The sequence below is a fragment of the Balaenoptera ricei genome, chromosome 5 (assembly GCF_028023285.1).
Source record: "Balaenoptera ricei isolate mBalRic1 chromosome 5, mBalRic1.hap2, whole genome shotgun sequence".
NCBI classification, from domain to species: Eukaryota; Metazoa; Chordata; class Mammalia; order Artiodactyla; family Balaenopteridae; genus Balaenoptera; species Balaenoptera ricei.
Genome location: NC_082643.1, coordinates 137,500,504 through 137,526,117, shown reverse-complemented (window position 1 = coordinate 137,526,117; position 25,614 = coordinate 137,500,504). Strand labels below are relative to the sequence as shown.

General features: G+C 39.6%; 1 protein-coding gene across 1 annotated transcript in view; it reads left to right on the top strand.

Moving 5' to 3' along the window:
• The window catches only part of SLC7A11 (solute carrier family 7 member 11), an 84,561-nt gene extending 62,678 nt beyond the window's left edge, over positions 1–21,883 (top strand). The window contains exons 8-13 of the mRNA XM_059924273.1: positions 3,433–3,556; positions 5,443–5,546; positions 6,487–6,583; positions 8,120–8,269; positions 9,525–9,702; positions 21,816–21,883. Of these exons, the coding sequence (XP_059780256.1) occupies positions 3,433–3,556; positions 5,443–5,546; positions 6,487–6,583; positions 8,120–8,269; positions 9,525–9,702; positions 21,816–21,883 (721 nt within the window). The remainder of the gene's footprint in view (positions 1–3,432; positions 3,557–5,442; positions 5,547–6,486; positions 6,584–8,119; positions 8,270–9,524; positions 9,703–21,815) is intronic.
• Positions 21,884–25,614: the final 3,731 nt, after the last annotated feature.

The following is a 25,614-nucleotide window of genomic DNA, read 5'->3' as shown; positions in this document are numbered from 1 at the left end:
TTAAGGATTAAGTAACTTTTCCCAATACATGGGTATCTTGTTAATCATAAAAAAAAGTATACACAACATTTGAGAAAGATTACAACTCCTAGGTGTGAGTCATTTTTATTCAGCTTAAAGACAATGCTTTTGTTGCACTTAGAATTGGTGGATACCTCGAAATTACACAGGGGCTTTGAAATGTCAGTGGCCTACCAGTTCCCGTAATTCCTTTTATTATCATGTGCCATTTGCCTTAATCTTGGATTACCAACCGTGTTTATCTGCCCTGTGCATCTAAAGCCTCCGGAAAGATTGCTCTGGCATGCCCTAATAGCTCTTATCAGCTCACCCAGTGGCTCTTAAGCTTTGCTGCTTGAAATCCAGGAGTTACCCACACAGTGCCAAGCCCTTCTGAACAAGTCAACTGATTTCCTCGGTAAATGATTGCTGTTTATGCCAAGGCAGCCACAAGCCCTTCTCCTTCCCTTTGTTAAAGTGAAATGGAACCTTAAGGACAGAAGCTACTCTACTGGCCATCTGGCCACATCCTCTTCAATTCCCGTGGCTTAATTTTACCTAGAGAGGAATTACTGGGCTTGCTGTGAATTTCAAGGTTAGACCCCCTTTTCTCTTTTATCCTATATTTTAAGCTCCTTTGATTTTTTTTTCCCTCTAGTATCTATATAGTATACTTGGCTGATAGTAAAACTGTTAATAATCTGTTTCATATTGTCTGATACGTATGCTTACCTTTCCTCCTTTTCTGTAACAGTTGTCTAGGGAAGTTTATTCAGTGTGCCTCTGTGGTTTTGTAAATTCAAAATAAACTAGTATTTCCAAAATATTGAAACTTTTGAAAGCATTCACTTGACATGATAGTTCATATCACACAGAAAAATTATGAAAATCATGGAATACGTCTTTCCCCCTCCTTCATACTACACAAAACTGTGTTTTCAGTGAATACATGAGGAATACAGCCTTGCTAAGAGCTTTCCAATAAAGATTCTATTCAATAATTATAATTTCTCTGAAAATGAATAGTTAAGAGTTTGAGGACCCACATGCATGAGCGAGAATACACTTCAGTGGTGTAAATGCTTCGACTTCAGGGTCGATCCGCTGAAGAAGATCCGCTAGATCCGCAGCTGAATTCTGGGTTTCCACTTACCAGCTGTGTATCCTTGAACAGTTTTTTGAACTAAGACTTCATTTCCTCATCTATAAAATGGTGATTGTGCTGCAAACTCACAGGATTTTCCAAGGATAAAATGAGGCAAATATGTAAAGCAGCTAATAAAAGGGTGGGTACATAGCAGCATCTGCTGCTGCTGTTTTTTGTTATCGACAAGCTGAGGAAGAACAAAAGGAAAACTAACCTGGAAGTTTCAAATTTTGTAAAGGTCCCTTCTGCTAAAGTCAGTTTAGAAATCCTCCCTCAGAGAGACCATAATCTCCGGGCAGGAAACACAGGCTGCCTTAAAAGAGCTGGGCTGGGAGGCTAGATTCTCTGCTGGCAGGGCCACAGTCAAATTTCAGAGTGACTTCTCTGTGCTCTTTGACAGTATCATGCGACGTGACAATACTACCTGTCCTGGACAGGTTAGGTGACTTCACTGCACTGAACGATAAATCACCTCACTTTTTATTAGCAGAGCCTTTGCATTTCTTAATCCTACTCTTGCGAGGAGATCTCTAGAGAGTGTCTTTCTCCCTCTCTTTCTCTCTGCTTCTCTCCTCCATAGAAAGAACTCAAAACCCCATTTGGCATGTTATTAGAGCTAAAGGATTCAAGTTTAAAATATTGATAATACAGTGAGCGGTTGAAAAGCTGCCTATATACTTTTGTGTTCCCCTTCTTACCCCTTTGCACTGATCTATCACCTCTCTTTCAAAGAAACAGAATTCATCAATTCATCTTTCATATGCCTTATGCCACTTACCCCTCTGTACTTAATTGGCCCAGTGATTTCCTTTGCTTACGTTTAGCATTTATCAATCACAAGGAGCAATGCGTGGTACGGCGTGAACAGAAAATTCCACAGGACCCTCTTCACACTGGGGAAGGGGAACATCTGCTCCTTTTCTAGTAGGATGCCAGGATTTTAGAGGTCAATGTGTTTCCCCATCAAGGCTTAAGGCTTTGGGGACCAGGGGAAGTGTCAGGCTCCAAGCAGCATAATGAATGGCAGTTGCTGACTGGCTGGGTTTGCCTGTTCTCAACAGGGGATAGAGAATTCAACGTAATGAGCTGGTGCTCAACACACCCAGCTTGGGGAGTGAGGCAGGATGTGCCTTTTTTTTTTTTTTTTTTTTTTTCCTGGTTCGGACCTGCATTTTCATCTGGGAAGAAATTATATGGAGGTCTTCATTAGTGGCACCCAGCAGGGTTAAGGCTTCATGAAGGCTGATAAGCTCTATGGCTAAAAAACAAAACAAAACACAAAACCCATCAGCCTTTGAGCAGGGAGCCGAAGGTTTAAGTTGCTTGAACTGGAAACAGTCTGAAGAAGTGATTATGTTAAGCAAGTAATGTGTATCAGTAACATGGAATCAAATTATGCGGGTCAGTAACTTCCTGGCTTTCCCAGTGCATTAAATGAAGACATAACATTGTATTTGTGCCGGGTACTTCTTGATGCCACATAGTGTCGGCACTGTCCAGTCATATGTACTTCCCAGCATGTCACCTCTAATTTCATGGGATTATCTGTGCTGTTGCTTTAATAGATACTCATGATCTTGAGCTTCCTTTGAACTCACAGCAGGGCAGTGCAAAGGCATTATTGGGAGCACTTCTGCGCTTTTTGTGTTATGTACAAAATTATTATTACTGTCATTTAGAAAGGTAGATATATGTTGCTGTCATGCTTCCAAAAGTGTGCACGTATTTGATGGCAAGGGGAATTACTGAAGGGGAAAACACTGAATGCGAAAGATCTTTTGGGAAACTAGTATTAGAAAGGTGTCAAGGCAAGTGAATTCGTATTTGAAAGGCATATATATATAGGACAGTGGATCTCAAAGTGTGGTCCCCTGGCCAGCAGCATCAGAATCACCCAGGAACTTGCTAAAGATGCAAATCCTCCTGAATCAGAAACTCCTGAGGTGGGCTCAGCAATCTGTGTTTTAACAAGCCTTCCGGGTGATGCATGATCAAGTTTGTGAAACCCTGCTCTAGGACTTACGGAACACAAGAATTGGACAGACCCATATGTTCTGGGGTAGAGCAGTAGACAAGACAAATGTAGTACCTCCCCTTATGGACTTTATTAAATTACAAAGGAATATGTGGTACTTCACCCTGATGAAATGTTTATACATACCCAACAGAGCCTGTAGTTATCCATACGATTTTGTTCTTTGTTTGAATGAGGCTGTTATCTTCTTTGCTTGCAGAGAAATGACTAACAAAAGATGACTGATAAGCGATTCCTTTGTGCATTTCAGAACCATCCCCCTTGCCATATGTATATCCATGGCGGTCGTCACAGTTGGCTATGTGCTAACAAATGTGGCCTACTTTACGACCATTAGTGCCCAGGAGCTGTTGCTTTCAAAGGCAGTGGCAGTGGTAAGTCTGAGTTGGGGAAATGCCAGTTTGAATTTAGGTTAATGAAATGATGCAATTTTATAGTAGTTCCCTCCAGCAGAAAGTGTTTCGAAATCCAGTAATTTTTTTTTTAACTGAATGATAATGAATATTTTAAAAATTTAGAACATACCTTAGCATATTCCATTTAACTGATAGAGCTACACTCCTATGTGATTTCTCTGTACTGTTAATTTCATGTAAAACATTTCCACATATGCCTGCTTGAAAACATATTTCCACACATACATGTTGAATAGAAGTCATTATTCTTCCAACATGTCTTTAAAGGCAGGTGGGCAGTTACTGAGTTTAAATGAATGCATTTTGGGGGTATGCAAATTGCAATTTATTCTGTACTCCTCCCTGTTTAGACGCTTTTCAAATGCTAACTTAAAATCTTTTTCCCAAAGTACCACTTTAGAATTTCCAAATGGACCACATAACATTTTTTTTTCTAGTATATATATCATTTTGAATACAAGTTCTAGGATATTATTAATTTGAGGAAATACTGAGTTATTCAAAGTTAAACAGATGTCATTGCTAGAGTACTTCTCAGAATATTAGAGAAGCTAATGTGCATTTTAACTCCCTAAGACGTGGATACTCATAATTTTACAGCATTTTCCAAAATTTATTTGACTTCAGGATCATCTTTTGCTTTCAAAGGTCATGTTATGGGACTGCTATTCTGTGACACAGACTTTTTGGTATAAAAACTTAGCTAGTAAGAGAGCACTCATTCATGACCTTATAACAATGAAGGGTGAAAAAAAAAAGAACTTCCCATCACTAGATGTCAGTTCCTTCTAAAATAGTCACTATTACCTCATATAAGCAACGTCCACAGGGAACAAATTATCTCATTTCATTTGAACCTATGTACGAGTTCACTGTATTAAAAAAGACTCTGCCCACTGCTGTAACTTCTACCAGACAACCAAATGCACAGAGCTTCCTGATGTCAGGTCGTCATCTCATCTTACTAGACAAAGGGCAGCACTTAGTCTTTGAGCGTAATGTGGTCCATTAATTACATAGCACCGGCTGCATCAAGGACAAGTAAAGAATCCCACATATATTTTTTTTTTTTTTGAAAATATATCCTTCATGAAAATTTGCAATGTTGCACATGCCATGGAACAAAAGGAAATGTCGGAAGTTTTGTTTAACTTTTATATTTTCTGTAGCTTGATTTCCTTGGACTTGTGTTGCTGTTCTAGCCTTTTAATAGGAAACTACAGAACGAATTGGCAGATACCTGAGAGGGCGGGATTGACTTCGTAAACAGAGATTCAGCTGATGTGATTATTCTGGGCAAAAGGTTTTCAGAACTGTTCATATCCATAATATACACGATTAAGTCCTCAATTATTTTTTGCCACGCTTTTAAGTCATAACAGTGGGATTGGTATATGAAACAGGTATCTGCAACACTTCTCAGTGTACCTTGGTACTTTGCTGTAAAAATGTGGCTTTCCAGACGAAAGAGAAGGTATTATACAGAAGGATTTCTGTCTCCAAAAGGAGAACTTCTGTACTGAGTTTTTTTTTATTTACCAGAGTCAGAGACAGTAGATATCATAGTTGATAAAGATTTGATCAATGGATCATTGCTCTTTGGAAGTAGAGGGAAGGTGCTTGTTTAGACCATTGCCCATAGTTCTGCAACAAGCAAGGACATGGTACCTGCCTTTGATTATTGTTCTAAGGTGTTAGTCTGACCCTAACCCAAAAAAAGGATTATAAAACACACACATATCACCAGGTGAACAGAAAGTCGTAGAGCGAGTTTGGCCTAAATTGTTTCATTTTATTCCACTTTCTGGCAAAGCATTAATTTGCTTCCTTCTGTCTTTCACTAGACTTTTTCTGAGCGGCTCCTGGGAAATTTCTCAGTAGCAGTTCCAGTCTTTGTTGCCCTCTCCTGCTTTGGTTCCATGAATGGTGGTGTGTTTGCTGTCTCCAGGTGAGTGAGTTCAAGCATTTCTAGAAACGCATTTCTGTGTTTGAGGTGGGATGTGATAAGGATAAGTTTAAAAAGAAAAGAAATAGTGCCTCTAAACCTGGGTTTTTTTTAACATCTTTATTGGAGTATAATTGCTTTACAATGGTGTGTTAGTTTCTGCTTTATAACAAAGTGAATCAGCTATACATATACATATGTCCCCATATCTCTTCCCTCTTGCGTCTCCCTCCCTCCCACCCTCCCTATCCCACCCCTCTAGGTGGTCACAAAGCACCGAGCTGATCTCCCTGTGCTATGCGGTTGCTAAACCTGCTGTTTTTAAAGGGAAACGCAAGATTGAAATCTTCCTCCAAGTATCAACAGCATGTCATATTCTGTCCATTAGAGGGCACTGCTTGTCTACTCATAGCCTACTCTGAAGCCAGGGATGAAGGGGTATTTTGTTGTTGCTGTTTTAACACATGTCTACAGAGTTTAACAACAGCATTTTATTTCTGGCAATAAAATTTTTGTTTCTCTAAAGGTGACAAGCAAAAAAGTAAAGCAAGAGACACCAGACATCACCATCCCACCATCTATCTGTGTCCCTTTTGTTTGATGCAGAAGTCCCTTTTGTTTTAATTTGATGAAAACCCAATCAGATAAATGTGAATGTTGTGTGTGTGTTGAGTTGGACTGGATTGATAACACGCGTGCAGTATTAGAAATCTAGAACTGAATTCACCACCAGCTGTTTATATGTGGGGTGAGCTATGCCGAGTCAGATGTTGCTATTGCTTCTTCTCAAAGGAACGTTAACATTTTGGCAGATTTTATAAAATTGGAAGTAATCGCCTAAGAAATGGCAAACCATTTGGTATGAAGAAGATGCAAGCTTTCTCTTCGATTTCTGGATTTTTCTCCCTTGGAAATGATTAATTCTACGTTTTTCTCCTGTCAGGTTATTCTATGTTGCATCTCGGGAGGGTCACCTTCCGGAAATCCTCTCCATGATTCACATCCGCAAGCACACTCCTGTACCAGCTGTTATTGTTTTGGTAATGCCTAGTAACATGTGTATCTAGATGTAACCTCAAAGAACAGCTTAGCAAAGGGGATTTCAGACTTGATTTTAGCTCGTGCTTTCTGTTCTCATTCATTGCTAAATTGGCTCTATGTGTATCCTGGTGGATTTGCAGAGACAGGATCTTTTCCATCGCTTCCCTTCCTCCAGTATATCTGATGCATATTTGAGGCTTTGGAGCAATAACACGTCACTTCTTTTTCATCTTTGTAGAAATTTGTGAGATCAAAGGGAAATGATTGCCTGGGCTCCTGTCACTGACAAGAGAGCCTCGCAGAAAAGGAGGTCGAGTAATAAGTCCCAATTCTACTTATTGAAAGTGGAGCTAAAAGCTACAGTCCCAAAACGCCCAGATGTCTCATCAGAGGCCCCTTATAATGAAATGCATACAAAATTATAGAAAAAGTCGACAGAATCCTAGACAGTGCAGGGATTCTGTGCTCAAAAGTGAGAATTTTGAGAGCAACCCTAAATGGGAGAAATAAAAGCACCAAAACTTAAGTTTGAGCTGTACGATTCTTTATGCAGAGAAAAGTATTTGTGAAACGTGGGATGTGAAAGACTGTGTAAGGTGTAAAAGTCCTCAGATCCCCGTTGGCAATGTTATATTCCTTTTTACCTACTATTTTGTAACTTTTTTTCCCAATCTCCTGCTGTCAGGAGCACCACAGAATGCACTGAACACTTTTGTTCCCCCACCGCCACCCCATCTCCACCCCCCCATGGGTTTCATTTGTTTCAGAATGTTTCCTTGAAATTTCTTTGTAAGTCCGGTGGGCGGGAGGGGTACTCTGTGTGGAATCTGGAAATTTACTTCACTTGTGGGAACAGAATGTATTATTTTGTGGGAACAGAATGTATTATTGGTGAAGAGGGCTTTCATTTTAAGCCTGCGCTATCAGTCAGGCTGTCCTTGGTCTGTGCAGCTGTAGAGACTTGCTATGCTGATCTCCGCGCTTCATTCTTTTCTGCGGTCTTGAGGGTCACATGTGGCAAGCACCCAGGGAGAGGAAGTGTGGAGGAAGGAAAGGTCAACGTTTTGCACTCAGGAGAGGACACAGTCTCTAGAGGTGGCTGTCTTTCCTGTGTGTGCATGGCCAGGGGCTCATCAGACACCATTCGCAGAGCTTTCTGCAAATGTGTGTATTGGATGCGCTTTTGACTTTTATTGTTAGTTATTTACCGACCATCTCAGTCTCTGGGTCTGTAAATTTTGAGTCACTGAGTGTCCTGTGTTTTGCTCTTTGAAAGCACGTTCTCTTAACTCAAATGAAAAACAGCTAAAAATAATGCATCCATATGTGTGTGTAAAGAGGGAGTAGCAAAGCTAGATATATAGCTAGGAGGTTAGTTGAGTATAGGTGTTAATCGCAATGGTCGTTTATCAGTAGAAAGAATTGTTTGGAAAAGATAATAATAATGTGCAGTGATGGTGTTGCTTGTTATCACGTGTGTTCTCTTTTAACTCACTGTGCATGATTTTTCTCTCCTTTCCCCACCCCCCCACCAGCACCCTTTGACAATGATAATGCTCTTCTCTGGGGACCTCTACAGTCTTTTGAATTTCCTCAGTTTTGCCAGGTGGCTTTTTATTGGGCTGGCGGTTGCTGGGCTGATTTATCTTCGATACAAACACCCAGATATGCATCGTCCTTTCAAGGTAACCTCAGCAATCTTGATGGGTTTACATAAATCTTCCTCCTAATACCTGGTCCTCCCTTTGTCATAAGTTGATGAGGAGGAGCTTGGGCAGAGGGCAGAATCCTCTGGAATAAAATGTTTAACTCTTGCAGGTCATGCCTTCATATGGGATTTATTTTACTTTGGAAAAATAGCTCATCGGCTTGTTTGTGATGTACTGAACTTTGTAGGTCACATTGTTGAAAAGTGGGGCTATTAATATACAATGTTTGTTATATTGATTTTTCATGAATGTGTCTAATGACCTGATATGTTCAAAATAGAGACTGCTTCTTTTTTTTAATGGTGAACAGTTGTGGACAACCATACTGAGAAAGGGTGAGGCAGATATGTATGAAATCATCACTAATTAAAACTTTAAAAAGGATGCTGCTTTACAAAAAGGCATTTTAAGTGTTCTTAAATGTTATGACTTGTTATATTGCCCCTTTTCTGCATTGTACACTCCAGAAGGAGTAGAAATGTGAAATACATAGCGAAAGCGAAGATGTGTGAATATACCACTTAATAGAAGGTCCATTTACCATAGCTAAGTGCTTCCTTTTGGGAGGGCTGACACATATGCTTCTCATCGCCTCTAGCCTTGAAAGTTCATGGACTGATTCGTCCGTACTATGTATTTGCTTTTAAGAAATAACACAGATAATGTTGCCCGTCATGTTGTCAGAATTCGTTTCTAATTATATTCATTGCCTAATGCCGGCAACATCTTTATTAGTGGTTGAATAGGAGTTGGCCTGTTTTATCCCTGTCAGTTCTTATTGTGAATCTCCAACAGAAAATCAATATGCACGGAAGAGCTTTAACATGTAACAAGCAGCCCGTGCTCTTGGCTCTACATTAAAGTGGATTCTAATCATAATTATCAAAGAACCAATCTTTTACAATCAAAACCATAAATCGTAAAACATAGTGCTTACTAGTAAAATAATTCAAACAGAACATCTCTAATGAAACACACTTATTTATCCTTAGATTTTGTTCTACCCAAAGTTTTTTGTTTTTTTTTTTTTAATTTAAAGGAGTGTGTTTAATATAGTCTCTGTGCCCTATGCAAGAGATTTTGGTACGAAGGTATGGTAGGATGGTGCCTGTCACTTGGTCACGTGATCAAGGTGTTATCACCTGATCACATGACTGATGTGCTCATCTTGAATCCACCTGCTGTCTCTTGAACCACCTTTGAAGTGATTTTCTTCTGTGCTGTGTTCCAGGTGCCGCTCTTCATCCCAGCTTTGTTTTCCTTCACGTGTCTCTTCATGGTCGCCCTTTCCCTTTATTCAGACCCATTTAGTACAGGGATTGGCTTCACCATCACTCTGACCGGGGTCCCTGCCTACTATCTCTTTATTATATGGGACAAGAAACCCAGGTGGTTTAGAAGAATGTCAGGTAAGACTTTTAAGCAGTTTCGGGACCTTTTGAGAGACCATGTTGTAGAAAACCCATCTATGTGTACATATGTAACATGCATACCTTAAAGTTTGAAAATATAAGTGGGGAAATTGCTAGTTTGAATACATTACTGTATTCTAATGAGAAATGGTAGAAGAAAAGGCGGGAAGGATGTTTAGGGTAGAGCCACTGAATCCTTTCAGGATATTGAGTTTCAGTTGCTTTAATCACTTCTTAGGAGAACAAATTTTTCGATAGAATTTTATCAGCAGTTCTGTAAACGACCTAATTGTTCTTCCGAATCCCTTACTAACTTAATTGTTTTTATCCTGGGTTGAGCATAGTTTACTGATTCTGTATGATAACATACTACTTAATGAGTGATATGAGATTTGGTGGGGAGTTAGGTAGAGCCTGCCAAGGGCTTAAATATCATTATTATAACACCACCCTATTGGTGAATCATGGAGGGTCATAAGAACAGCAAGAATGATCAAGAGGGGCCTTCCCTGGTGGTCCAGTGGTTAAGACTCCGTGTTCCCAATGCAGGGGGCCCAGGTTAGATCCCTGGTCAGGCAACTAAGATCCCGCATGCCGCAACTAAGACCCGGTGCAGCCAAATAAATAAATAAGTAAATATTAAAAAAAAAAAAAAAGAATCAAGAGAAGAAACTTGATAATTACTGAGTGATTTCTACGTGTTAGCACATATATAACCTTGTTTAATTCTTATAACAACTTTGTGAGGCAGGAAAAATTATCCCCATTTTACAGATTTTGAGTTATGGTATGGGAGAATCCCATGTTCCAAGTCATGCAGATATTAAGTAGAAGACCTAGAATTCCAAATCAGGCGGTTTTGTACTTTATAAAAGTACATCCTGGTGGGGGGCTGCGGGCAGTGAGGATGGATTAGAGAGCGTGAGGCTGAAGACATTCTCAAAAATAGAGGTTGGTGGTTATCGCAGTAATCCTGACAGAACTGAGGAGGGTCTGAGCGCAGGTGATGTTGGCAGGGTCCAAGAGGAAGTGAAAGATATTAAAGGAGAAAAACCAACAGAGCTTGGTGACCAGGTGAGTTGGGGGAGAGGAAAATACAGTAAAATCAGTAGGTAGGAAGGGTGCTTAGGAACAGCCTCTGTCAGGGGCTCTGCCAGTGAAGCTCTTTTCCTCGCATCATCTCATTCAATCGTCCACAAGACCCACGTGTGAACTGGTTGATTTCTATACCCAGATGGGAAAACCAGGGTGCAGGGAGATGGAGAATTTAAGTGTATAGATTTTAAACCATTGAGCTGGGATTTGAACCCACCTATGCTGGACTTCAAATTCATGCTCTTTTTAGGTTGAGTACCTGTGGGAAGAGAGGGAGGGAGAACTTTATCCAGAGGAGCAGATAGGTTCTTGCTGGTGAGGTTGGTGAGATTAGAAATCCACTTTTTTTCTTCTCATTCATTTTAATTTACTTACTTTACCATCATTAATTTTTTAAAGCCCAGTAAAAAGTTCAGGGAGATTGCTGGTAAAATTATTAATATATAATGTCAGTGTTACTAAAAATAAAAAACAAACAACTTTGTGTACATATTGCATCTCTAGTGTGCTACACAAACTCATTTAGAAGCTAGTCATTTAAAATAGCCTTCTGCTACTACTCTCTATTAGCTTTTAATTGGTGTTTGACATCTTTAGACCTTATACTACTATTTATACCTGCATTTTGTTTCCTAGCTGGCAACACTATTCCCAGAAGAAGTGTTACTATAAAAGTTAGGTTCTTCAAGGCTTACACAGGCACACGGATTGCCTAGCAGGGTATTTAATCTCTGTGTCTTGTTAGATCACACTGGTTTTCGGTAGAATATTTTTAGTTACGTTTTCTCTGTTGTAGGCAATACATAGAGAGCCTTTGCTGAAAAACAAATCCAAGTCTTGTTAAACAGTATTTACCATTAGGATTGCTCGTTACCAATGTTAAGGGTAGATTAGTACTCACCACTGGGGTGGGGGGGTGTCTGTGTCCATCTCAGATCCTGGCTAGAGACAATTAAAACCCCTGAATGCATGGAAAACCATGAGAATTTGGGAAGAAAGAGTGGGTAGCCCTAGAGTTGGACTATAGTGTGAGAGAGACCATGATGAAAGAATACATTCCTTGTTCTTTCCCACTTAGTAGGCATTTTGTCCTTCCTGTTTGCAGTCAGCCAACTCTAAAAATGCTTTCCTTCTGCTAACATGTGCATATTTCCTTCCATTTCTTTGCCGGTACATATCAACTACTGGGTTTCATGCTTGCTCCTTCCTTGATGTTTTTCCATGCTCACGTAGTTTTGAAGTTTTCTGTTATTTTTCTGTCTCCAATGGCGTTTTGAACAACTCCAAGGACTCTAAACGTAGTGTTAGCCATTCGTGAAAGTAGCAGCAAGTAGCAGTCCCATAATGGTTATTTGGTTCTCAACAACGCCCTTGAGTCTTACCGGGGAGCGTGGCAATTCTGCCTTTAAACCGCGATCATTGTAACCCTTTATCTTTATAGCTGCCTTTCGAGGGAGTTTGCGAAAAGCAACAATCCTCTGTAATTTTGTTTGATTTTCCTCTTAGGCATCATTCTTATAGTAAAATAGAGAAAATTCATAATATTTATTGCGGCCGTAGCAAGTATTTTCCTAGCCTTTGGCCAAAACAAAGCACTCACACACAGACACACAACACAGCAGGGTCCTCTTCTCCCAGTTGCCTCCTTGTTGTTAGGGAGAAACTCTGTAAACTTGGAGCCAGAGAGCCCCTGCATGGAGCAGTGTCTAGAGTTAACATCAAATTGTTCTGCTGGGGAACGTTCTTTAGCCTTGGTCTGATCGCTTATTTTCACCCGATTATCCCTGAACAGATCATCCCTGTGAAATGATAAGTTTATCAAAATACATCTTCTCAGGGGGGCATCCATTAAAAAAGGTCACGGAACAGCGTTCAGAAAACGGAGACAGGCTGCTGAGTTTAGATAGCCAGAGAACGTTCAGAACCCGAGGAGCTGAGAGTTTCAGAGATTTGATGAATTTCTCTGGCCACAGGATGCCAGTATTGAACCACGCTTCATTTGATAGCATTCCTGGGATGAAAAGAAAATGTGCTCTTAAGGGAATAGTCGGATGTGCAGAGAGCTTTTTTCCCCCATGTGTGATGGAGTGCTTAGTTCGTCTGGATCTATTTATTTATAGAAACACAAGCTTCTCACCCAAGGAAGAGGGGACCGATACCCCACTGACATACTCAAATTCATGGGGATGCTGGAGCCGGCAAACCCCAGCCAGGGCTCCCCGCAGCCGTTTTCCTCGGCTGCCTCTCTTTATCCGTCCAACCCCATCACAGCTGGGAGTGAGTGGGTGTCTGGAAGTCGGTCCCTCTGGCTCTGGGCGAGATGTGGAGGACAGCTGTATTTAAACAGAATCTTTAGTTATAAAGAATCATACCGGGCAGCACCAGCAAAATGACTGTTGTCCATCGTGGTGGACACGGATTTTGCAAAACCAGAATTCTAAAAGCATGTTCTGCATACAGTGTGCTGTGATCAGTTTGCTTATGATGCTTCACTAAAAGCTGCCGCATGCATTTGACAGACTCTTCACGAAGACTGAGGTGCGATGTTTTACATGAGTTAAGCTTGCCTGCGTTTCTTACCAAACCATCTTCACTGTAAGGGTAAAATGGGGCCATGCATGTGAAAAGGTTTCGAAGGCTTTTCAAAAAAAAAAAAAGGAAAAGCATAGATACTGTTATTATGATTTCTGGGGAAGCTTGGTTTTGTGCTAATGTTTCATAGGCTTATTCCATTTTGGCTGTAGTTCCCACGCTTGTACCAGGTATGATTGGGTAAATCAGATTTTGCAAGGGCAGTAGTTGTTTCAGCGGATTTCAAAAACAACTACTGAACATGGAAGACAAAGCTAAAAATATTTCAATTGCTATTTGGCCTTATAGCATACATAACTAAAAACACCAAATGCAGGCTCAATGGCTCGACTTTATTTAAAGAAATATTATCAGGGGGTGATTACCCCCAAAGCCAAAGGCCCTATATGGGTAGGGATGTAGTTGGAGACCACATGCTCTGCAGCTTTTTTGGGCAAGCAGGAAGCTTCCTCAGAGGCTTACTTGGGTCCGCTGAGTACCGCTCCGTGACCCCCATGGCTGTAGATGACCTGGTGGGAAAAGTTGGTAGGACTCCAAAAGCCACTCAGAGCCCAAATCAGTCACTCTGCTCAAACCTCCATCACGATGAAAATTATTTAAATCTCGAGATCCCAAGAGAGAGCATAAGAAAGCCACACAAGGGACTGTCAACAGGGCTGACTGAGCGTGGAGGTTCTACTGGGTGTGTAGAACCGGGAGAGAGGTTCTTTGGCCCCAAAAGTGCTACTGAATAGAAGATCCAAATGGAGCTTTCAGGAAGGAGAATGTCACACGAGCGAAGCAACAGGATCTCTTAAGTTGCTCTCTCTTTGTCTGGAACCCATGCAGTGTTGTGACATGGGTCAGTAAGATGTCTAAGAAAGCCGAGGGCTGGGGGCTCCAGAATACAGAGACACACTTTTGGAAAAGGCTTTTGTTTGGGGCATGGCGGAGAAGATGCTGCATAAAAAAAAAAAAAAAGTTAAAAAAAAAATCTCAGTAGACATGCGTAAATAGTCACTCACACACACGCGTGTGCATACGCACACACACTCAAGAAAGGCTGTCGTTATGGAGACTAGTTTGAGTAGCGACTGCAGGACTTCTCCAGAAAGGAAGGGCTGCAGAGCTTGTCCCCTTAACCCCACTGCTTTGCATTTGACCGTGGCAGAACTCCTGTTATTTAAAGCTATCAGTTAGTCCTAGCTCCATCTCTGCCTGCAGAAGCCACAACGCCCTTACTATTGACTGATATCTACTTTTCCACAGTCTATTTTTCTAGGATAATTCTATCATTTCCCTTTTCTGTAGACATGAACTTCAGTTGCTCTTGAGCGCCCCCTGTGCTCCATGTACATCTCAATGTCAAGAGTAGGCTGTGACAAAATAGAATTCGTTTGAGAAACGTTTACGTAGAGTTTACCATTTGCCAGAATGATGCTGGACCCTTTGTAATGAATGTATATTATAAAAATCAGTGTGCTGAGGAAAACAACTTTGGGGAACACTGTTAGAAAATAAAGGATGAAAAAACGTACCTTTTTTAGTGGCATTAAATATTGCTTGGAAGGGACTCTTACCGGTGACAAGTCATAAAAGAGGAGAAAGATGGCCTGTCTGGGTGAGAGATGACGTGGCTCTGAAAACCATCAAGACAATAGGCACCAGGGGCTTCAGGACCAGTAGCAGTTTGAAGAGGTTTTGTGGAGACCAATTACAGAGATAAGAGGTAGACAAGAACTAATATCTCAGGAAAGTGGAGTCACAGAGTTCTAAGACTGTCGAGATAAAATGACCGTAGAAATCACCTAGCCCAGTGACCCCTGCACTTTAGCGTCTATCAGAATCACAGGTTTATGGGCCCTACCTTCAGTTTCTGATTCAGTAGGTCTAGGATGAGGCTTCAAAAGTTGTATTTCTAATATCTCAGGTGATTCTAATGTTGCTGGTCTGGGGATTACACTTTGAGAACCACTGGTCTAGTCCAAGACCCTCATTCTTCTTTATTTATTAATTAATTTTTAAACTAAGATAAAATTGACCTATAACATTGTGTTAGTTTAAGGTGTAGGAAGTGTTGATTTTGATATATTTATATATTGCAGTAGATAAAACAGTAGCATTAGCTAGCACCTTTACAATGTCTTTATCATGGTAAACATCTTTATCGTTTGTTGTTGTTGAGAACAGTTAAGATTTAGTCTCTTAGCAACTTTTATAATGCAGTATTATTGACTATAATCTCCAGAACTTATATATTTACTAGTTGTACGTTTGTACCCTTAAACAACATCTCTTTAATTTCCCCACCCTCCAGCCTATGGTAAGCACTCTCTGCTTTCACAAGTTCATTTTTTTTAGATTCCACATATAAGTGATATCATACAGTATTGTTTTTATCTGTCTGACTTATGTCACCTAGCATATGTCTTCCAAGTCCACCCATGTTGTTGCAAATGCAGGATTTCCTTTTTTCTTATGGCTGAATAATATTCCAGATGTGATATATATACCACATCTTCTTTATCCATTCATCTGTTGATGGACACTTAAGTTAATTCCTTATCTTGGCTACTGTGAATAATGCTGCAGTGAACATGGGTGTACAGACATACCTTTGAGATACTGATTTGAATTCCTTTGAGTACATACCCAGGAGCAGAATTGCTGGATCATACCGTAGTTCAATTTTCAATTTTTTGAGGAACCGCCATACTGTTTTGCACACTGGCTATACTAATTTACATTCCCATTAACAGTGTATAAGGGTTCCTTTTCCTCCACATCCTCACCATTTGTTATCTCTTGTCTTTTTGATAAAAGCCATCCTTTTGCTAAGGTGAAGGTGATATCGTGATTTTGATTTTCATTTCCATGATGAATAGTGATGTTGAACACCTTTGCATATACCTCTTGGCCATTTGTATAGCTTCTTTGGAAAAATATCTATTCAGGTCCTTTGCCAATTTTTAAATTGGATTATTTTCTTTTTTGCTATTAAGTTGTGAGTTCTTTTTATATTTTGGAGAGTAGTCCCTTATCAGATGTGTAGTTTGCAAATGTTTTCTCCCATTCTGTAGGTTGTCTTTTCAGTTTATTGATTGTTACCTTTGCTGTGCAGAAGCTCTTTAGTTTAATGCAATTACACTTATTTATTTTGGTTTCTGTTGCCTGTGCTTTTGGTGGCTTATCCAAGAAATCATTGCCTAGACCAATATCAACGATCTTTTCCCCTATGTTTTCTTCTAGGAGTTTTATAGTTTCAGATCTTACATTTAAATCTTTGATCCATTTCAAGTTAATTTTTGTGATTGGCATGAGGTAGGGGTTCAGTTTCATTCTTTTGCATATGGATATCTAGTTGTCCCAAATACCATTTATTGAAGAAACTGTCCTTTCTCTATGGTGTGTTCTTGGCACCCTTGGCAAAAATTAGTTGACTATATATGTGGGAGTTTACCTCTGTGCTCTCCATTCTGTTCCACTGATCTATGTGCCTGTTTTTATGATAATACCATACTGGGTTTTTTTTTTAAGATTTATTTATTATTTATTTATTTATTTTTGGCTGCATCAGGTCTTAGTTGCGGCACGCAGGCTCTTCACTGTTGTGCACAGGCTTCTCTCTAGTTGTGGCGTACGGGTTTTCTCTTCTCTAGTTGTGGCACGCAGACTCCAGAGCGCGTGGGCTCTGTAGTTTGCAGCACTCGGGCTCTCTCCTTGAGGCGCGCGAGCTCAGTAGTTGGGGGCGCGTGGGCTTAGTTGCCCCACTGCATGTGGGATCTTAGTTCCCTGACCAGGGATCGAACCCGCGTCCCCTGCATCATAGGTGGATTCTTTACCACTGGACCACCAGGGAAGTCCCCATAATGTTTTGATCACTATAACTTTATAATATAGCTTGAAATCAGGTATTATAGTGCCTCCAGCTCTGTCCTTCTCTCTTAGGATGACTTTGTGGCTCTAAATAAATTTTAGGATAGTTTTTTTCTATTTCTGTGAAAAATGTCAGTGGAATTGTGATCAGGATTGCATTGAATCTGTAGATCACTTTGGGTCATATGAACATTTTCACAATATTACTTCTTTCAGTCTAGGAACATGGGGTATCTTTCCATTGGTTTGTGTCTTCTTCAGTTTCTTTCCTTAAAGTCTTATAGTTTTTAGTATACAGGTCTTTCACCTCCTTGGTTAAATTTATTCCTAGGTATTTTAATTTTTTTGATGCTATTGTCAATGAGATTGCTTTCTAATTTCTTTTTCAGATAATTCATTGTTAATGTATAGTAATACAACTGATTTTGTGTGTCAGTTTTGTATCCTGCAATTTTACTGAATTTATTTATTATTTTTAACAGTTTTTTAGGGGTCTTTGGGATTTTCTATATAAGATCATGTCATCTGTGAACAGAGATCACTTTACTTCTTCCTTTTTGATATGGGTACCTTTTATTTATTTTTCTGCCTAATTGCTCTGGCTTAGTACTATGTTGAATGCATCCTTGCATTCCAGAGATAAAACCCACTTGGTCATGGTGAATGATCCGTTTAATGTGTTGTTGAATTTGGGTCCCTAAAATTTTGTTGAGAATTTTTGCATCTGTATTCATCAGGGATATTGGTCAGTAATATTCTTTTCTTATAGTGTCTTTGTCTGGACTTAGTATCAGCGTAATGCTGGCCTCATAAAATGAGTTTGGAAGTGTTCCCTCTTCTTCATACTTTCATATATTTTCATGCTACTAATTAGCATATTTTTGTTTCAGCTTAAAGAACTCCATTTAGCATTTCTTGTAGGGCAGGTCTAATGATTACAAATTCCTTTAGCTTTTGTCGACCTGGGAAAGTCTTTCTCTCCTTCATTTCTATATGACAGCTTTTCTGGGTGAAGTATTCTTGGTGGTAGTTTTTTTTCTTTGAGTGTTTTGAATATATCATCCCATTCTCTCCTGGTCTGTAAGATTTCTGCTGAGACATTTGCTGATAGCCTTATCAAGATTCCCTCATATGTGATGATTCTTTTATCTCTTGCTGCTTTCAAGATTCCCTTTTTGTCTTTGATTTTTGAGAGCTTGATTATAATGTGTCTCAGTGAAGACCTCTTTGGGTTGAATCTGTTTGGGGATCTTTGAGTTTCTTGTAACTTGATGGCTGTATCTCTCCCCAGATTTGAAAGTTTTCAGCCATTATATTTTTAAATAAGTTTTATGTATCTTTCTCCTTCTCTTCTCCTTCTGGGACTCCCATAATATGGATAATTTTTCTTTTGATCATGTTCCACAGTTCATGCAGCCTTTCTTCTTTTTTATTCTAGTTTCTTTATTCTCCTCTGAGTGGATAATATCAAGAGGTCTGTCTTGAAGCTCCAAGATTCTTTCTTTTGCCTGATTGAGCCTACTTGTCAAAGCTATTACATTTTTCATTTCATTCATTGTATTCTTCTCCAAAATTTCTGATTTTTTTTTAATGAGTTCTATTTCTTTTTTGAATTTCTCATTTTGTTCATATACTATTCCAGAGTTCATTGATCTGTCTGTGTTCTCTCACATATCACTCAGCTTCCTTCAAATCATTATTTTGAATTCTTTTTCAGATCAGTCACAGATGTTTATTTCCTTAGGGGCAGTTAATGGAGTAGTATTGCATTCCTTTGGTGGTGTCATGTTTCCTTGCTTTTTCATGTTTCTGATGGGTTTGTGTTGATATCTGTGCATTTGAGGATGAAGTCACCTCTTCCGGTCTTTTCAGACTGGCTTCAGTAGGGAAAGACTTTCCCCTGGAGGTGGCTGTTAGAGCTCCTGCTGACCGAGATGCAGTGTCTTTGGTTCCCGAGAAGGCACAGTGATGTAGTCTCCATGCCACTCCACTGGCTGAGGCTGAAATTGGCCAGACTGTGGGGTTCTTATATGGCTAAGGCTGCAGAGGACCTATAGGTGGCAGGTAGGGCTATTGGTATCTTCAGAGGCTAAGGCTGCTGACATCTTCCTGCTCTCCTCTACTTTTTTGCTCTTGGGAGGAGCCTCTAGTTGAGGAGACCCCTCTTGGTGCCTGGTCTGATGTGCTGACACTCAGAGTTCTCAGAGCAGTATTGGAACTGAGGTCCGGGGACCAGGCACACATGGAACTACCGCAGTGCCAGGGTCCTGGAGCAGAGGCACACGTGCTGTGGCTGTGACACAGGTGTCTAGGGCATGGACATGTGCAGATATCCTGTGGAACTGGTACTTGGGTCTCAAGGGCTCACTACTGTGACTTGTGCTGGTGAGAGGGAATACGGCAGTGACGAGGGCCCTGGGGTGACAAGGTGCAGTGGTGGCTTGGGCAGAAAAGGCAGAGTGCAGTAGTAGCACAGCCTGGGAATGGTAGGTCAAAGACTGACCTCTGCCCCAGCCCTCCCCCCGCCCGCTGGGAGCGCTCACAGGATAGCAATAGTACAACTCCGGTAGTTGTTTGTTAAAGCTGTGTGTTGGGACTCAGGGAACTGGGTACAGGGTAGTGGCAGCAAGGCCCTGGCAATGACAGTTCAGAGCCGCAACCTGGAATGGGGGGTGAAGTTCAGGGCAGTGGTAGCCTGGTCCCAGCCACCATGGGTCAGAGTCCTGACCTGAAATCTGAGGGGCGGGGCTCAGGGCAGTGGTAGCACCCCTGGCAAAGATGGTTCAAGAGCCTCAATCTGGGATAGAGGTGGAGCTCAGGGTAGAGGCAGCAGCAATGAAGGGTCTCAGCCTTGACCAGACCTGCCATGGGGGTGAGACTCAGGATAGTGGCATTGCCCTTAGCAATGATGAGTCAGAGCCAGAACCTGGAACCTGGGAGGCAGTAAGAACTCATCTCAGCAATGACAGTTCAGAGTCTTGACCTGGGATGGGGCAGGGGGGTGAGGCCCAGGGCAACAGCCAATTCAGGCAGCCAAAGCATGACTTGGGACCCAGGAGGCACGGCTCAGGTCAGGGCGATTGCCTTGGTAATGGTGGAGCAAGGCCCCAACCTGGGGCTGGGGTGGGCAAAGAGCAATGGCCGCTCTGGTGTCCTATATGGAGATGTGCTGTGGTACCCAATGTGTGAGAGTGGGGCACAGCGACAGCTGGGACCCCTGAGGGCAGGTCTCACCTCAGCAACGTCTCCAGCCTCTGGGAGTAGATCCAGAAGAGGGGGCACTACAGGCTGCTCCATCAGCCAGGGTCAACATCATTGAAGACCGAGAGACTCTTGCACCAAAAGCTGCAGACATCCACAGTGGCGAGGCTTGCTGTGGCCCTTCTGCTCTCCTTCTCCCCACGTGGTGACCTTCCTGAGACGACTCCTCCTGGTGCCCAGCAGCTCCCGACTGGGGGATGGGGTGATGGGGTGATGGGGGCAAAATGCTTCCTTTGCTTTTGTATGTGGCCATCCTTGATGTTTGAGCTCTGCCAGCTTTTTTGCTGCTGCTTCTTCGTTGTCTAGAGCTTTCCCTGAGCTGTTTTCTTCCATTTGTAACTGTTTATTGTTCTTGGTTTTCTTTTTTGTTTGCTTGTTTTGGGGGGTGGGGGACCTCCCGGCCCTCCGTCTTGCTGACGTCACTCCCAAGTCCGCCATTCTATAGAGGAGGCAAATGAGGCCCTAGGAGATAAAATGTTTTGCTCAATAATACACTACAAGTTTGAGACTGGAAATTATATTCTGATTCTTCTGATTTTGCTGAGGAGTTGGATGTACTCTCATAGGTGCAAAAACAACAAACCAATTTTAGACTCAGTATGAAGTGTATTTTTGAACATTTATTTATATCTTGGTCCTATTGTCTCAAAATATTTTCAGCCTCCTGGTTCAGGAATAAAAGTCCTTACTTGAACGCAAAATATTAATGTATTATTTTTTTTAAATAAATTTTATTTATTTATTTATTTTTATTTTTGGCTGTATTGGGTCTTCGTTGTTGCACTCAGGCTTTCTCTAGTTGTGGCGAGCGGGGCCTACTCTTCGTTGCGGTGCGCGGGCTTCTCATTGCTGTGGCTTCTCTTGTTGCGGAGCACGGGCTCTAGGCACACAGGCTTTAGTAGTTGCAGTACGTGGCCTCAGTAGTTGTGGCTCGCGGGCTCTAGAGCGCAGGCTCAGTAGTTGTGGTGCACAGGCTTAGTTGCTTTGCAGCATGTGGGATCTTCCCAGACCAGGGCTCGAACCCGTGTCCCCTGCATTGGCAGGCAGATTCTTAACCACTGCGCCACCAGGGAAGCCCCGGTATTAATGTATTCTTGCTGAGAAGCCATCATGGGAAGTTACAGAGGTGACTAATAAATTAATTGAGCATGATAGGATTCTAATGAAATAAATAATTCTTGAAAGTGCTCTATGAGATAGGCGATTGTGAGTTTTCAATATTCAATCCCAAATAATTTGCATTTTGCTGTTTTTATGCATTTCTGATTTCTGTGCATTTTAAATTTCTCTTCTTTATTTCTTTGTAGACATTACAACCAGAACATTACAAATAATACTGGAAGTTGTACCAGAAGAAGATTGTCATAAATTATAAATTAATGCATTTGAAGTCTTGGCAATCTATCCTTGGCTTTGTTTCTGCCCAAAGGGCTGAAACAAAAAATGGATCTTCACTCCTTTTATAAAAATCCAGAGGATTGCAACTTTGGAGATGGACTAAAGGAATCGGTTATTTCTGTTTAGTCTTCCAGTGTATTCAAACTGGTTTCTAAGAAATTTAGTTATTACTCCATGTAGTTGTAGAACGCTGATATGCAATTATACCGTAAGTTCACATGATCATTGAGTCCCTGATACCTACCTGTTGAGGTTAGGGAAAAAGACTACAGAACGGCAATTACTTTAGTGGTCTTTCTCTATAACATATCTTATGGCTAAGAACCTTCAGACTGAAAACTGAGATGTTTTCTTTAATATGGGTTTTGTAAAAACAATTTTTATATACTATAGATAACTGTACTGTGAAAATTGTTTTCTACTCTTCTGGGGAAAAAAAAAGTGTATGTCATCATTATGGACAGAGGAAAGAAAGAAATTTATTTTACATTGGCATTGCATTGCTTCCCACAGATATCAACTTAGATATCATTCATGTTTTAATGGATTATACCCAGAGCATTTTGAAAAAGAAAAAAAAAATTAGGGGTATGCCGAATTTTGATGAATACATTAAAGAAGAGTTTCTAGGGGCTATTGTTTATGAGGCAAATCCAGGAATTATGTTTAAGTAAAAAAAATGCTTGAGAATTTATTATGTTAGGATTTTTTTCACTCATTATCAGGAAGCTCCGTAGTTACGTGCCATTTGTTTTCATGGCAGCCTAATTGATCAGGAAAGGGTGTAACGCCTTTCTTAGAGCAAAGCAATAGTCAGTTTGGTATTAAATCCTCTTAAGCATGATCATGTGTTTCACTAATAATTTACTCTTTGATAAATATATCTAAATATGTGCATTTTTAAATCTTCAAGTTACAATATCAACAGAAGACGGAAATCACCAAGAAAGAAAATGCCCAAAATATTATGCCCAACTCTATAGTTCTACATACATTGTTAGTGTTTCTGAACATTTTTTAAAAATCTCATAGCTGTTTTTACATGGTGATGAATTTTGACAGTTTTACGTTTTCTTTATACATTTTATATTGTTAAAATATCTCTTTGGACAAAACTGTCCAGATCAATTAGGAAAAGACATATATTTACATAAAAATTAAGGAAGAAATGTCACTGCTAAATAAGATTTACAACTCATGTTTCTAAGAATGTTTCCATTTCTCTCTCTAGGCTTTATCAGTAATTTCCTGACAAAGTAAAAGAGATAACTGATAACAAATTCACTGAAAGAAACTGTACATGAAATGTATATATTCAGACAGGTATTACTATGCTGGGTTTAGAAAATACTGTGGAATTTTCAAAGAATAATATAATGATGAAATTTGTTAACCATTATTTACTTAAGTCTCAGAGTAAATAGTCATGGCCAGAATTTTTTCATTCTGTAATTTTTGTCCATTTGAAAAGAAGGATTTTTGGAAGAATTACACTGATTAAAATCATTAAGAGCAGAAATATAGAGTTCATAGACAGTTGATCAAAGTAGAAATGATGATAATTTGAGTCAATTTCAATTAATTAATTTTCAATTCATTAATTTCAATTTCAAAATTTAATTCAGTTAATTAAATTTCAGTTAATTAAATTTCAATTTAATATATATCTGAGATTGAAATTTTTTGAGCCAAACGTAGTGTTTGGGTCTTTAAGTGAATTTATAAAAATTCCTGCCTTTTTCTCTTACCGTGGATTTTCAGAATTTGATCTGTAGTCTGTACATCTTATATCCATTTGTCTACATCTGTCCCCACTAAATTGTTGCTATAGGTGAAAACAGATTTCCTTTATACTCTTTTTTACAGTCTAGGCCCATGTAATCTAAACCAGCAAACTCTCCTGGAATTGTTTTTTTCCCCTAATGAAAAAAAAAAATGGTGAAGTCTCATGGAGAAGTTTGTATAGTTACTGATTATTCCTGAGGTTAATGTGCTTATATCAAAAGTGGAAGATAGGTCTCCTCATTTTAGTTATTTTAGTTTTGGTTCTAATTTCTCTTTAAATATGTCATTATACAAGCTAACTAGATTACATATTCATTATTATTTTCATCATTTTAAAAAATGATTTTTGCATTGTTAAATTTCTAATGCCATTGTAATACCATTTTAACCAGATGGAACGTCAGTCAGTAATTTTTTTTTTTTTAAAGCGATGATGATTAAGTTGTATTTCTACTTATCCTTAGGATACATCATGACAAGATACAGGGCTTCTGTAATCATCCATTCAATAGTCGTAACATTTATTTGGAATGATATTATGTCAAGCAGATTCTAGTTTGAAAACTCTCCTAAACACTTTTATATGTATATATATTTTTATGCTAAGTAATTTTATCTCATATATTTAGGAAAATTTTTTCTCATATATATTTTTCTCATATATCGAACTATTAGATGTGATACATTTGTACCAGTGTGCATGTTCAAATGTTTAAATACATTTTATCAGTTTATTATAAAAAAAAAAACTTATAAAAGTAGCCAATATAGTTTACGATGGCTAATATACTATTTTCAAATGTTCTGCTCTTTTGGTACATAGATTCTCAAGTATTTAAATATGAATTTAGTAGATCTAGTAAAGACGTCCAAAGCTAAAACAATTTGCTAGGAGAAATGGAATGATTCTCCTTACACAATTATGAATATTTCAGTAAACGTTTTTGACCCCTTTTAAAAAATATTAGACTAGTTTTCTGAGATTTTTCTAAGATTGAATGAAGAAAACTGACTATTATAACTGGTGTCTTGGTCAGCTAGGAGTAGACCCTCTTCTTATCTTTCTTTAGGAGATTAAAGATTTGCCCTAGAAAAGATGGCTGACTCCAGTGCCAAACATAAACGTTAGATGTCTGTATGCACACATTTGCGTACGTGCTTATACCGTATCTCCCCTGCCTCTGCTGGCACAAAGTTAGGGCAGATTATTAAATTACATTTCCAATTCATGGCAGTTTCTCTAACACTAAGGTATGCAAGTTGAAACAAGTTTCTACATTGTTTTATGTGTCTGGTACAGTTGTTTCCCCAATTGCTGTTTGATATATCAACAGATGGTTAACATGAGTATAATTACATAACTCAATAGAATTCTATGTTGAACTGAATCAGTCTTCAGGAAACTTATTATCTCTATTTGAGATGAATGTAATGCTAACTGAGAAAGGGAGCATCTTTGACCTATAGCTGATTTCTTATAATTGAGGAGTGGGTTATGAAAAGATAGAAGACTAAAGGTCAGAGTAGCAGGAAATGAAAGGTAGTATGTGATTGGAGGGAACGATATTTTGGTCTAACTTATTATGCAATATAATCAGAGAAATATTAAAAATTAACTGTCTGCTGTACACAGGGACTTCGGTTATGCCCTTGTGAATCCCCTAAAAGCTAATGAAATGTAAGCTTCAGTGCCCCTTACTTAGACATGCCCTTTCCTAGGTCCTGTACCTAATTTTGCATTAGGAATTTTGTATTATGTTTCTTGAAGAAGGTTAGCAAAATTATATATACTTCTGGCCCTAAAAAAATCTGCATCTGTCCCTGTGAGAAAGGTCAAAGTACTCCCATTACTTTATCTATTAGAAATAGGCATGGGGTATTTGTAGGATATATTTTTAAGTAATAAAGTTGCGAGTTAATTGA